This window comes from Phalacrocorax aristotelis, chromosome 1, assembly GCF_949628215.1.
Source record: "Phalacrocorax aristotelis chromosome 1, bGulAri2.1, whole genome shotgun sequence".
NCBI classification, from domain to species: Eukaryota; Metazoa; Chordata; class Aves; order Suliformes; family Phalacrocoracidae; genus Phalacrocorax; species Phalacrocorax aristotelis.
In genome coordinates, this window is record NC_134276.1 from 106003449 (window position 1) to 106016658 (window position 13210).

Sequence of the window (13210 nt, forward strand, 5' to 3'; positions counted from 1 at the left end):
TACAGAACAGGGCTGCACTCAAAATTTCCTGCCATTGTGAGAACTGCAAATGGTCTTTGCACGGTCTTTCTAGTAAAAAGAGTAAACACAACTGATATTTTATCTGCTGCAACTTATAACTTTGTATGAAATGCTATAAAAGAACTACAATGGACTACATTTCACCTGGTGTTTACTCCTTTGAATGTTTAATCAAAATTTTATAGAACACTTGAACTGACATAACAGCTTTTTCTTTTAGAAATAAGAGAGTCCAATCCATCACAATGATTAGCATGACTGATTACTGCTAGCTGAATTCTACATATTATACAAGTTGGGAAAGATAAGTATAAGTAAATTGACAATCTTTCAATACCTCATCCATACAAGAAGAATATACGAATGGCAAAAGAAGCTGTTCTTTCCCCTCTGGCTCCAAGGGACACTGCCATCATAACGAGTCCATTTCCCTGTTAGTGATCCAAGTAGCTTTCATTTATTATTTATATCCATGCTATTGATAGTTTACTTGCCTTCAACAGAAAGATTTCTTATGATTTGCTTAAGCGTCAAGTATCATGGCCTGAAAAGCACCACTGAGGATCGTTCTATATGGTCACGCACCTCAGTTTTGCATTAAAGAAGGGGGGAAAAAACCAACACAGGAAGAAAATAGAAGATAAATATCTTCACTATTATCACCTGCATCCTTTTGAAAATGGAAGTCTGAGCACTGCATACTACAAGTTACTGGGCATGAATTAAGAGCACTTGTTTGAGTTCCCAGAAGGATATTTCTACTCTATTAAAACCAGAAAGGTAGTTCAATCCCCATTATGTATGGGGAACTGATGATTCAACCTAGCATTAGTCACCTGACACTTAGAATTAAATGCAAATCATCAGTCTTAATACCATTAATACAAACCACAAAGGCTTTCTGTCTAACCTACACTGACGCCACAAGAAAACAAAACATGCTCCCCAAATTTTGCTAATCTGCTTTGTTGACATTAACTCAAAACAGATAATCAAAGATACCCTACTCCAGTAGGAATTTGTTGTCACTGTTTGTTGGAAAATATGGCAACAAATATCTGTAGCTGTTCCCAGAGCCTTTGTCTTCAGTGAGTGGTGGCAGTCCTTCCATGCAAGACATATGGAGAAGAATAGGACAGAAAGCAAAACAATGAAGCTACTAATTCCTGAGGATTTGACAGGTGGAAATCCTGTCCTACCTAATACTACAAGCAAATAAAAATTACACATCAACAAACCTGGTTAATGCTCCTCTTTCACAATGGCTTACTCTGACTTCTCATTCAAAGAAAACCGAGAACAGATAGTGACCCCAGCCTTTCATGCCAATTTTCAGTTAGCTACATATCCTCCCATTGTTCACAGAGCACATGAGCTCACCCACCTCACAAAGATGAAATTATCACCTACCTAGACAAAAATCTTTTACCTGCTTAGATACTTGGTCTGGTATGAGTAACTACTTACCCTTAACGAAAGCCTCATACTGTAACTGGCACTATTTGACACAGGTTAGTTCGGGTTTTTTTTTTTTGGTTGGTTAGTTGGGTTGGGTTTGGGTTTTTTTCTTGTTTTGTTTGGGTTTTTTTGTTTTGCTTTTCTTTTTTAAACTTAGAAATTGATATTACTATAAAAAACATTTCAAACAGTAGGTGATTAGGTTTGCTCACAAGCACTCCTACAATATTAATTTGTCTGTACAACTGACAAACACAACTGCTTACCTTGCCTAGATATTACTTGCACACTGAGTTGCACTGTTCCATCTGTTTTTACACCTTGATCAAAAAGGCTTCGATCTGGGTCCAGCTTGATAAAAGCAAAAACAATTAAAAATATATATTAGTCTCTCAGACATAAGAAACTTATTCTCCTTTAAACTTTAGAAACACTTTGCGCCTGCAGCAAATCTTCTGAAGAAGTGTGCAAATATTTTTAGTACTATGTAAACATTTTACATAAGAATTTAGTCGGAATTTGAAACTCGCCACTCTGTTCTGTTTAAGGTAGTTTCACTTACAGGGACGTATTTTAACCTAAAAAAGAGCAATACAATACCTGGAAGTACCTTCACTTTGTGAAAAATATCTACAGTTCCTTTTCTCAGTTTTTAACACCTTCACAAAAATACTTGTCTTTAAAGCAGTATTTTCCCTGTTGTTTCTGGAGAAGCCACAGATGTCTGATATAACTACAAATAAAACATGCAACTAAACACAATGCAAAACAGTTATACCGTCTAATGTGTGGTGATGCCTATAAAAATACTGTTGGTATGGGAAATTCTTGAATAATGTTTTGCTACCTATGCACCTGAACAGTATAAAAACCTTCTCACTTTATTCAGATTTAAAACACGATTAGACTCACGGAAGTTCAGGCAGCAACAAATTATGTGGGCTACTTCAATAGAAGATAGTATTGTCATTGTCCTCATTCTTCTTCCACTTGCAAGGTGGTAATGCTTTGCTTTTTTACCCTCACCCCAGGAATCCCAACAGTATTTTGATTTTCCTCACGCTGAATTGGTGTGCACATATTAAATGGTCTGATGATAATGAACTTGACATAAAATTAAACTCTTAATTGCAATTAATATACCAAATGAAGCATGAATTCCACAAACAATGGAAGAAAGGGACAAAGTATGTAAAAATGCTTCTCCAGTAAGAGGTTAAGTCTTCCATAGCCTCTCAATTTACCTGGATATCTTGCAGGCAAATTTCGTGTGCATCCAAGGAACACTGCAGTCTGGGTTCCAGCAACTTCTTAAGATTTCCAATCGGTTCATTGATGTCAATAGCTTGACTCACAAATTCTGCTGTGGTGTAGGTTTGCTCAACGATGCTTAAATATTAAATTAATACAACAAATCATTACCTACATCCTAATGCAGTAGATATAGGAAAGCTTGGAACAAAGTTAGAAGTAAAAGGTAATGCTGACTCTGAAATCTTAATACCATGCAGAAAAACCCTTAGTCTGAGTAGACACTGAATTACTAAATTCAGTGCCATTGATTTTACAGTTGTGTAACTCTTCTTTTACCCTGTTGACGTTAAAAAGCTAGGTTAAAAAACAAGATTGCTTTCAGGTCACCGTTTTCAAGAGACTAAGTCATGATTAGCATATTATACATTATTAACCTGCATGTAGAGTAAACTAATTCCATTTGCCTTGCCTAAACTGTGCTTAAAAGATATTCAAGTTAAAAAAAAAACACAGAAACTTAACAGACGGGGAAAAAAAGAAGGAAAAAACATCCACTCTCATACAGAGTAACTGTCCGTGTCTTTTCAGCAGTCAGCACAAGGATAAGCTTAACACATACTAGAGACAACCAGAAGGAACTACAGCAACACAAAGCCTAGATGGAAACATTAGTCATGTGTGACGGTTGTCCTGCACTAAAACGATGACTGTATAGGCAGTGGCATTCAGAAACATCAGTGTTACGGGACTTGTGTCTTAACAGCCTTAGACAGCTGGTCTCTCTACATTTACACAGAAGGAAATTAGAGAGTATACAGACATAGTCAGTTTGTAAGTAGTAAAAATATACAAGGAGCTCAGAATAAGAAGAAACTAATAAGCTGCTTTGAATCAGTTCTGCAAAACAGGTTCTTAAAAAGCAGGTCACCTACCAGCCCCAGCTATTTCTCTCCAACACATTAACGGCCTCTCTGTGCTTTCAAAAACAGTTGTAAAAATTAGTAGGGAAGCATTAGGAAGAGAAAATGGATTGAGGTAATTAAGTCAAAGGATACCAGACTTCGGTATCTACAGTTTTAATAGTCCTAACAACAATAATAGTCAATAGATACAGAACATAATTTCTGCTCTGTTAAAAACAAATTACCCTGTATAACAGTAAAGCAATGGACTGGAGAAACTGAAAGGTTTATCTCAATTACAGAAGGATACACCAAAGGTGAAAGGCTTGCAGCACGTATGTGTAGACATATTCCTACAGACATGAAAGTAGGCAAAGTGAACCACTAAAAACGTAGCAGGAGATAAACAGTTTGGGATTTAAGCAATTAAGATTGAAGAACAGCAGCTACAGTTCCACTTCAAGAAAACCACCATTAGGTAAGAAACAGAAAAACTGAAGAGAGCACAAGCAAAACTAAGAACTTTGTGTCCAGCGAGGAAGTTGAAAAAATGTGGAAACAATCAACAGCAGGATTACGGAGATCATACCGAGCCATTTACTTCTGCCAATTTAAAGTTACTTCTTTAGAAATCACTTGTGCTTATTTCATAACCATGGCCATCTCTGAAGCATTACACAATATCCAATAATAAATCTGAATAACCAAACTTGGTGAGTGCAGCCACAAATCTGAAACTAATTAAAGAAAACAAATAAATAAATGAATTGCAGCCTAAGGACCCCAAAAAGCAAAGGCAGTACATACCTTTCTTCAGTGCATTCCTGTTTCTCAGTTCCATCAATTTCTATTTCTATCAGCTCCTCTGCCTCTCTCTTAGTCATGGCTAAAATGTCTTAAGAACAGAGCTATGAACAGAAAAGAATTTTTTTTGTAAGTCACAGACCAACAAAACTAGATGATGGGTTGTGTCCTATCAAACGTTTTTTTAAACCAAATACCAGGATAGCTTTTTAAAGACAAAAATTCACCAAAAAAAAAGCCAAAAGCTCATACAGACTTCACAAAACAGACGACAATACCTGTTCCTCAAACAAATCTTCTAGGTGCAAATCCAGAACTCTAAAGGGACATTAGCACAGAGCCCAAAGCCTAATTTTCTTGGAGGAATCCAAATTTACTGAACGTTTTGTTCTGGGCCAGCTACAGCTTTTAGGGGCTGGTTGCAAAGAACTTCTGAACATTCTTTGAAAGTTATGCATATTTTGCCATCTAGATTCAGGTGCATACTACCTTCCTAGCAAGGCTGAAAGATGCTGCTTATAAATTCAAGCAGCATTTTACATAAAATGCTGCAACAGAAAGCTAGACAGAAGACCCACAATTTCCTCACAGGTAAATAAACTCAACGATAAAGTGTTTATTGACTGTCCCACCTTTCCACCCATCCCTCTCATGGGCAATCACTTGATGATATGTGCATAATGAATCCATCCTGTTAAGTCCCAAACTAACGCAGTATGTTAGCAATTAAAAGGAAAGCTATTCTGTGGCAATACTCTCATTGACACTGCAGATTTTCACGCCCTATAGAATACTGGAGTCTGTTGAAACGTAAGGGGGAAAGAAAGAATTACAGCCTTTGGTCTGTAAAGACACAGTTTGTATAATATCATGTTTCACTAGCCATCCCATATGTTGGAAGTATGAAACACATACGATAAAGAACTGGGTCAAATTATATTAACAGTTTATAATAAATAACACCACCAACTCATAGGAAAAGGAGCAGCAAGCAGGAGTACAGAGGAAAAAAATCACAGTAGAATAGGTAAAACATGCTACTATTTAAATATTCACAATACAAGAGATGAGCAAAGTTTCCATCCTGGAATCTTTCTTTCCCAGGGACTACTCTATCCCAAACACAACCGTTAATAAAGGAATTTATTATTAACAAGTTAATAAGGCAACTTATAAACTTCAAAACTTCTCAAAAGGAACAGTAACCAAGTTGTACAGTTCTTACAGAAAAGGTTTGAATTTCTTTAAACTACTCATTATCTCCTTCAAAAACTATTATGCAAAATTAGTTTTGAAGAAATCAAGATCTGCACACAATATCAATCTGTAAGAAGCTGCCAGGGCTAGACAGTAAGTAAAGAGCACCTCATTAATATCTCACCGATAGAAGCAAAACCAGAATCTGTTTTGCTCACAGATCTGACTCTGTGAAAACCCCCTAAGTGCCAGGGCAGGGTCCACTCAACTGGAGCGGTAACACCCACAGAACAGAGTCCTGGGAGTCCCATTCCTGTATCACTTAATCTCATATATCATCTCCATGATAAATGGGGAAGAATGAAACACTGCTTCTGAAGAGTGCAGGCAAGCCTAATTAAATATCTGAAAGAACAGACACCTGCGTGATTACAGGTGATCTGGCTGACTGTTAAAAGATTTTTCAAAATTAAGGTTTGGGCAAAGTCCCTTATTGAAAACTCCCAAAGCTAACTGGTATCATAAAAAGGGGGGAAATTCCCTCCTATATTAGCAATCAGATAAAAAACCCAAAACAACAAGAATAAGTTACTTTTTTGTGAGAAAGGGAGTTTACCCGTAAGGTCACAAAAGGGGTTATGCTAGAATTTCTTTTCCTTTATGTATTATTAAGTTATTTATTGAGAAAGCTGTGCAGTCCCTCATCATCTTGAACGATTTCTGGCACAAAACAGTCAACATTGGCACACGCAAAGAGATGCACAGTGACTAAATATTATAACAGGACAGTAACTGTACAGAATTAGGCAAGACATTCTGAAATCCTTATGGATTAAAACTCCAAATTGGAAGCTGGACTAGCAACTGCTTACTCACTCTTCAAAGGCAACTTGCAGCTGCATCTCACAGGCTCTACTACGTTTCTGGTTACCCTGGGGAGGTAGGAGAGGGGAGTATGGGTATAGAGGCACAGACAGCAGGTACAGAGGAAGAAAGATGATTCCATCAAGCACAGACACAAGAAAGGCAGATGATGGGTGGAAAGAGGAAGAACAACAATATGAAAACATGTAAAGTCATTAACAGTCCAGAGAAATCTAATGGAGAAAAGTATTCACTCTTTCCTATGCTAGAATAGAGACATTCCTGACAATACAAAAAATTCACACAAAGTCTAGCAAAATTTGTTGCTACAGGGCGATGCAGAGATTGAAAGTGCACATAGGTACAGATGCAACTGAGCTTCCGGAGCCTTTCCTGAAGGCTACTGACCAGTGACAGAACTCAAACAGCCTGATTTGCTAGGAGGGTCCATGTGGCAGGAACAGCACAACAGTAGCATTTGTTTGAAGGAACATATAAAACTGTGCTTGATTTACAAAAGTTGCAGCCTACCAATTTCTGGTTTTTGTTTGGGTTTGTTTTTGTTTTCCCCCTTTCAACCTAAAAAGCCCTAAGACTTACCTGTTATCTAAGGAATGTGACTATACTGCCTGACTCAGACCTCCACCAATGTAAAAGAAGGCACCTATTAACAGAGCCTTTTTTGCCCCTGTACAACAGCCCAGTGCTGTGCCAGTATCTTTTACAGTTTGGTATTTGCAGTCAGGGGAGAAACCCCATTGTTCTGTTAAGATCTATGTTATCTTTTCCCTGGAGTGCAAGTAATTAAGCAAGTAACAAGCCCATCACAAGAGGGACACAAGCTCTACTACCAGAATTAGCGTTTGTTACCCTATCGGGCAGCTGTGAAACAGGGGTCTCCTACTACTGCAGCCCATATGCATTATCAAGTAAAACTGAAGCCCAATCACTGGAGATATTTGTATTCCGGAGATGCTCCGGTGGTTCAGTCGTTTGTGGAATATTTGGTACTAGCCATACCTTTTACCGTTCAATCTGGTAAGTACCAATACAAGCAGACAACCTATCCTTTACAGGTCAGCTTTTGCAAGTTGTCGGTCAGTTGGGATTTAAGACAAGGGCAGGGGACCACTAAACGGGGTGGAATCGCGCCAGGTTTCAAGTGGCCCCCTTCCTTATCAACAGTCAGAAAATAAATCCGAACTGAGAGAAGTGGTTGCACACCACGTACCTGGCCGAACGCCAGGAATCGAAAGAAGCAAGATGCCAAAAACACTCTTCCGTTTTCACCCAAAATAAGTTTGTTGGTTTTTTTTTTCAAGCGGAGATCAGTTTTTAATGCCCCAGAGAGGACTCACGGGCCTCGCTCCGGGCTGCCTGGCTCTCCCCCCAGCCGCGACCACAGGACCTGCGGGCTTCCCCCCGCTCCCGCCCCCGGCGCCCAAGGGCCGCCGCCACCCGCCCCGGGGCCCTGCCCAGCGCCCCGCCGCCGCCGCCGGCCCCATTTCCTGCTCGCGGGGCGGGCGACGACGCGGCGGGATCCGGAGGCGCCGAGGCCCCCCGGGACGGGGCGGCCCAGGCCACCCCACCGCCGCCACCAGAGGCCCTCCGGCGGGCGGGCGAGCGGCGCCGCATCCAGGCCGCCGGCCGGCGCAGCTCCGCGGCCGGGCGAGGCCGCTCCTCCCCGCGGGCCCCGGTTCTCCCCCCGCCAACCCCCCCCCCCTTCCTCCTCCTCCTCCTCCTCCTCCTCCCCGCGGCGCCTCGTCGTTGTTTGAACCCGAAACGGAAATGAGACTCGCGGCGCCGGGGAAAAACGGAAACAAAACAGGGGCCGGGCAGCCAGGCCGCGCCGCGCCGCACTCACCCGCCGCCGCCGCCGCCGCCCGCCGCCGCCCCGGCCCCCAGCGGAGGGGCCGCACGACGCCTCCCGCGGCCCTCACAGCTCCCGCGGGTTCGGTCGGGTCCGGTCCGGTCCGGTCCGGGTTCGGTCCCGCCGCCGCCGCCCTGAGGAGGCCGCCGCGCGCTCGAGATTGGGCGTCACGGCCCAGCGCGGGCCCGGGCGGGGACGGCGCGCCGACACCCCTACCCCCCGCGCGGGGGCGGGAACTACAGCTCCCGGCGGCCCCCGCGCGCCGCCAATCCGCGGGCGAGGGGCGGGGACGGCGGCGCCTGCCTCGCCCAAACGTTTCTCCTCACCCGGAAGCGTATCGCCTGCTTCCGCAGCGGTGACGGTTGCTGGTGGGCTTTTTCCGGGCTCCCTTTTCCCGCTCCGCCACCGCGGCCCCCGGCGGGCGGAGGTGAGAGGCGCGCGGTGAGGCGAGGGGCGCCGCCCCGGGGAGCCGGCGCGCGCGGCGGTGGCGGGGGGCGGTGGCAGCCTCCCGGCGTGCATTGCGGGGGGAGGCGGGGCGGGCCCGGGCGGCGGCGGCGGCTCTCCCAAGGTGACCGGCGCTAGCTTTGGCCGGGTGAAAATTGTTAGTTTTTCTTGAAACGGATCAAAACCTGCAACCCCCGGTTTGCCCGTCCTGCGCTGCGGCCGGCTTTGCCGGCGCCGTCGGGACGGAAGGGGAGGTGTAGCAGCGCGCCCGGCGGCGGCTTGAGCCGTCACCCCAGACCGCAGGCGGCTTTAAACATTCTTTCTGCGTAAAGTTTATCTCTGAACTAAGTTTTTTTGCTTCTTTATGCATTTACCTTGCTGAAAGAGCTAACTAATTCTGTGTTTCTCTTTTGGCTTCTGTTTTTTTTGTTATCTAACACATTAGCGTCATCATGATTCTGCATCAGATCCTGCGACTTTCTTCCATTTTTCGGTCTGCTGTCTCCATTCACTTGCGCAGAAACATCGGGCTTTCTGCTGTTGTCTTTAATAAGGCAAAAGAGCTCGATCCAGTTCAGAAGCTTTTCTTGGACAAGATCCGAGAATACAACACAAAGAGCAAGTAAGTAAAGGAAGTTATTTTAACGCTGATGGCAAAGGGGGGGCAAAACGTTGTTTCTGATAAATGCTAAAATATGCTAGCTTTGTAGGCTGGTCTCTGAATACTTAAGGTGTGCTTTCCTGCAACCCTTATTGGTAGTGTCACAAGTGAGAAGGCCTGTTCTTGCACACCTGACAGAAAAGGTCCATTTTTTCCCCCCTTAAAAACGAAAAAGAAGTAAGGCCGATGTCATTCTTCCTAGGGAGTTATGGTACTCGATTAACTTCTTTTGCACACTGTGTGACCATACCAGTGTGTTAATTTTTACCCATCTATGTTCTCTGTGAAGAGGAAAAAAAAAAAAAAGCCCCATCTCTTCTCTGGGGAAAAGAGCTATTCTTCAGTCTTGCTACCAGGAGCTGAATGTAAATAACCTCCAAAAGCAATTGGGAATTAATGGAACTGTGAGGCTGATTCCTTAAACATCTTAAGTTAATAAGCAGTTCATTCAAATGGAATCTTAGATTTTTGTAATGGTTGAATGAACTACTTAACAGGAAACTGAAACTATAGTAATTCTGTGTAATTTATTCTTGGGAAGGAAATAAGCCAGTTCTTGGTTCTACTGGAGGAAGATGTGTATTTCCACACCTACAGACTAGCCTGTGTACGGAGGCATATTTTTGGTGACCTCCTTATCTGGTGTTAAGTGATATCTGTGTTGGTAAAGCTGAGCACTGGTAATACAAAGAGTTACTATTTTAATTATTTTATATTTGTATCCCAATAAATTCCTGTCTGAACCTGTATGAATACAAGGTGCCCTGTCTCTTGGGGTTTTTGCTTGCTTAGTATTCAAAGCATGTTCTCTCTGCAAGAACAGTTAAGCTTTACTAACCAAGATCACTGATTCAGAAATAGCAGAGGTACAAATCACAATTTTGTTAGGACACCACACCTGGAAAAAGTGAAACTAAGAGCCCTGAAAGCCTGGATACTCAGTGTAGTTTTATGCCTCAAAAGGCTACCTCTGTAGCTTGGATTTTCATCACTGATAGCAGAAAGCCTGTACTTCACCCCAAGAGCCGTGGCTATGCATAAGGTAAGTAGGCCCTATGGGTGTTCGTATCTCAACTTCTCAAAATATTTTGAATGGTTTGCTTTAGTTGGTTATCAGAAGGTTTTTAATTTGTAAATGGCCATGAAAATGTAGAACTTCCACATGAAATTTCAGAACTGAAGCGTTAATCTGAACTTTCAATGTTTTTTAGGCAAGCTGGAGGGCCTGTTGATACAGGCCCTGAGTTTCAGAAAGACGTGAATGAGTCCCTTGCTAGACTTCAACGGGCGTATGGCGAGGGAGATCTAACCAAGTTTCCAGAATTTAAATTTGAGGGTGAGTTAACAGCCTTACTGAATTTCTCATTGCACATAAAGACATGTTCGCTGACCGCTTTTCTTAATTCCCATTTAGTTTTTATTCGGACCATTAATTTCACATAAGATGCGCTCAGTGAATCTTACTTCCACACAGTTCACATCTGATTCCATCCCACTGCTTTTTTTGATTATTTGCCTTTTCCAGTGGAGATGTAGACTTACCTATACTGATGTTTAACAAAACTTGCAGTAAGATCAGGTTATCTTAATTACCCTTCACAGACCCGAAAGAAGTAGCCCAGGGCCTACTGTTATATTTCTCTTTTTTTTTTTTTTTTTTTTGTCCTTCTGAAGAGGTCAGCCATCTATAATTTGAAAACCGGTTGCCTATGTCATCCAGACTGCAACTTGTAAATTTTGTAAGTCGGTGATTTCAGAAAATGAATGTAGAACTTAACTTTGTTACTTATGATTACTTTGCGAGTAAATTATATTAAACCTTTTTCTTCAGTTATTTGGATATGACTGCTGCTTAAGTGCTCTAAGTTTGTGTTAGCATGTTTTCATATTACCCAGACTGATTATGACAAGAAGGATGCTTGTGACAGTTGGGTTTATCAAGAACGCAAAGAATGCAGAGACTCTGTCTGCCTTAGGCCATAAAGGCAACTTAATTTTTTTTTTATAGACGGGCTCATTTCTGTATTTTCTTTTGTTTCTTTGGCTGGCTTATGTAAGTACAGCTCCAAGTCTTCATTGCTCACAAGCAGTTTTAGTTAAAGTCAGGTTTTGCGTGGGGTAACCTGTCTTTCTCTTAAGCTGTAAGCAGCTGATAGCTGGGATTTGGCAATCTTTTGAACATGCCAGTGTATTTGGTTTATGTGGCAAGGTTTTGGTAGCGGGGGGTGTGTGCAGGGGTGACCTCTATCAGGAGAGGCTGGGGTGTCTGCATATGGGACAGAGCCAGTTCCATCCAGCTCCAAAATGGACCCACTGCAGGACACTGCTGTGATGCTATGTGGTGCCTCTGTGACAACATACTTAAAGGGTGAAAAATGCTGCCTCTGTTCTCAGCCCTCCTGTAGAGGGAAGGGGGGAAGAAAAGAGCTGAGAGGGCACAAGGCTTGGTGGGCATCTAGCAGCCAGCCAAGGTCAAGCCACCATAGCAAGTGACTTGTAATTCTGATCAGGCTAACTGGAAATTCTAATTTAGACTAGGAACACACCTAAAAATGTTTTGATTCTTGGTGGTATTTCAGCTCGGTTAAAGAAGAATTTGGTGCCAGATTGTTACTGGTGTAAATAAAACAGCATCTGTAAAGTAGGCTCTGTGGTGGTTGTCGCACCCCCTGCCCTACCCTCCCCCCCCAATTTTAGGCATGTGGTTTGTTTGTATTCAGTTTTATTTCTATGCAATATGTGAAACAATACATATTACAGTTCAGGAATTTTTTTGAAATGAAACAAAATTTGTGTGACCATAGGAACAAGACAAAGGCGGGGGGAGACTGTTCTTTTACCACTGTTGCCTATCCTTAATCTAATTTCAAGAAAATTCAAAACTAAGTAGCTAGATGGGTAGAAACTTTATTTTTTGTCTTAGTGAAGGTTACTGTAAGCTGAGCCTTACCTCTCACACTCTTTGTAGCAAGAACAGCTATTAATAGCCCACATGTCAAAGGCCATAACCCTTCTGAGTTTGTACCTTTAACATCAAGAACTTCTTCAGTGTTTGTACACAGAGAATATTGTTTGCTGAGTGGCGTTGAAATTGTGTGTTCTGTTAACCAGCTGTAAGGCACTAGGCAAGAAGAAGGAAGAGCTTGGTTACTTGCTCTTGCATCGGAGCTATGTTGGAAATACTAGTGTCGTGCCCAGTAATGTTCTGGTTGACTTCTTCAGTTTCTCTGCTGCCTTCTCCCCTGCCCTGGGTGTTGCTAAAAGCTGTTTTGGCAGGATGTTGCTAAGGTGCATGTCTGTCTGAAACCTTATGTGTAACTCCTATAAGGCGGAAAAGGCCTTCCCCAGCATAGTTTATTCTTTAGTGCTGCCCCCATACAAACAAAGTGGTGGTGTAGACTGCAATGTACAAGAGCTTGCTTTAGCTTGCCAGCTTAATGTTGGAATAACAGATGAATTGTGGTGTTTGAGGCTGGAATAAAAAGAGACTAATATGACTTCTCTCTCTCTCTCCCCTTCCTCCTTTAGAGCCCAACTTTGAGGAGACTCCAAAGTGATCTCTGCAGGTTGTACACCACAAAGCAGTGTACCTCAATGGAGTTGTTGAACATGACAGCAGTTGTAACTTAATAAATGCAATGTTTCAGTTTGATTTCAGAAGCATGAGTAAGTTCTTAACTGTATGGTGAACATAGTTAGCTAGGATTGTCAGCTCTTAAGTGGCAGAGGCATCTG

At 42.6% G+C, this 13210-nt stretch overlaps 2 protein-coding genes across 6 annotated transcripts in view; one reads left to right on the top strand and one right to left on the bottom strand.

Moving 5' to 3' along the window:
* GABPA (GA binding protein transcription factor subunit alpha) overlaps positions 1–8550 on the bottom strand; it is a 28253-nt gene extending 19703 nt beyond the window's left edge. Inside the window, exons 1-4 of the mRNA XM_075101522.1 lie at positions 8365–8550; positions 4443–4543; positions 2724–2868; positions 1746–1830 (exon numbers count right to left, since the gene is read on the bottom strand). Coding sequence (XP_074957623.1) covers positions 1746–1830; positions 2724–2868; positions 4443–4519 — 307 coding nt within the window. The 5' untranslated portion in view covers positions 4520–4543; positions 8365–8550. The remainder of the gene's footprint in view (positions 1–1745; positions 1831–2723; positions 2869–4442; positions 4544–8364) is intronic.
* A 47-nt stretch (positions 8551–8597) lies between these two features.
* On the top strand, positions 8598–13127 carry ATP5PF (ATP synthase peripheral stalk subunit F6). Of its 5 annotated transcripts, none has more exons than XM_075101596.1 (4): positions 8598–8731; positions 9260–9436; positions 10687–10811; positions 13004–13127. In XM_075101596.1, exons 2-4 carry the CDS (start codon positions 9267–9269, stop codon positions 13030–13032), a joined length of 324 nt encoding a protein of 107 aa, XP_074957697.1. In that variant the 5' UTR covers positions 8598–8731; positions 9260–9266; the 3' UTR covers positions 13033–13127. The 5 variants fall into 5 exon arrangements, with proteins under 5 accessions (XP_074957697.1, XP_074957667.1, XP_074957683.1 ...); XM_075101566.1 differs by having other exon boundaries at positions 8640–8797; XM_075101582.1 differs by lacking the exon at positions 8598–8731 and adding an exon at positions 8822–8938.
* The last annotated feature ends 83 nt before the right edge of the window (positions 13128–13210 follow it).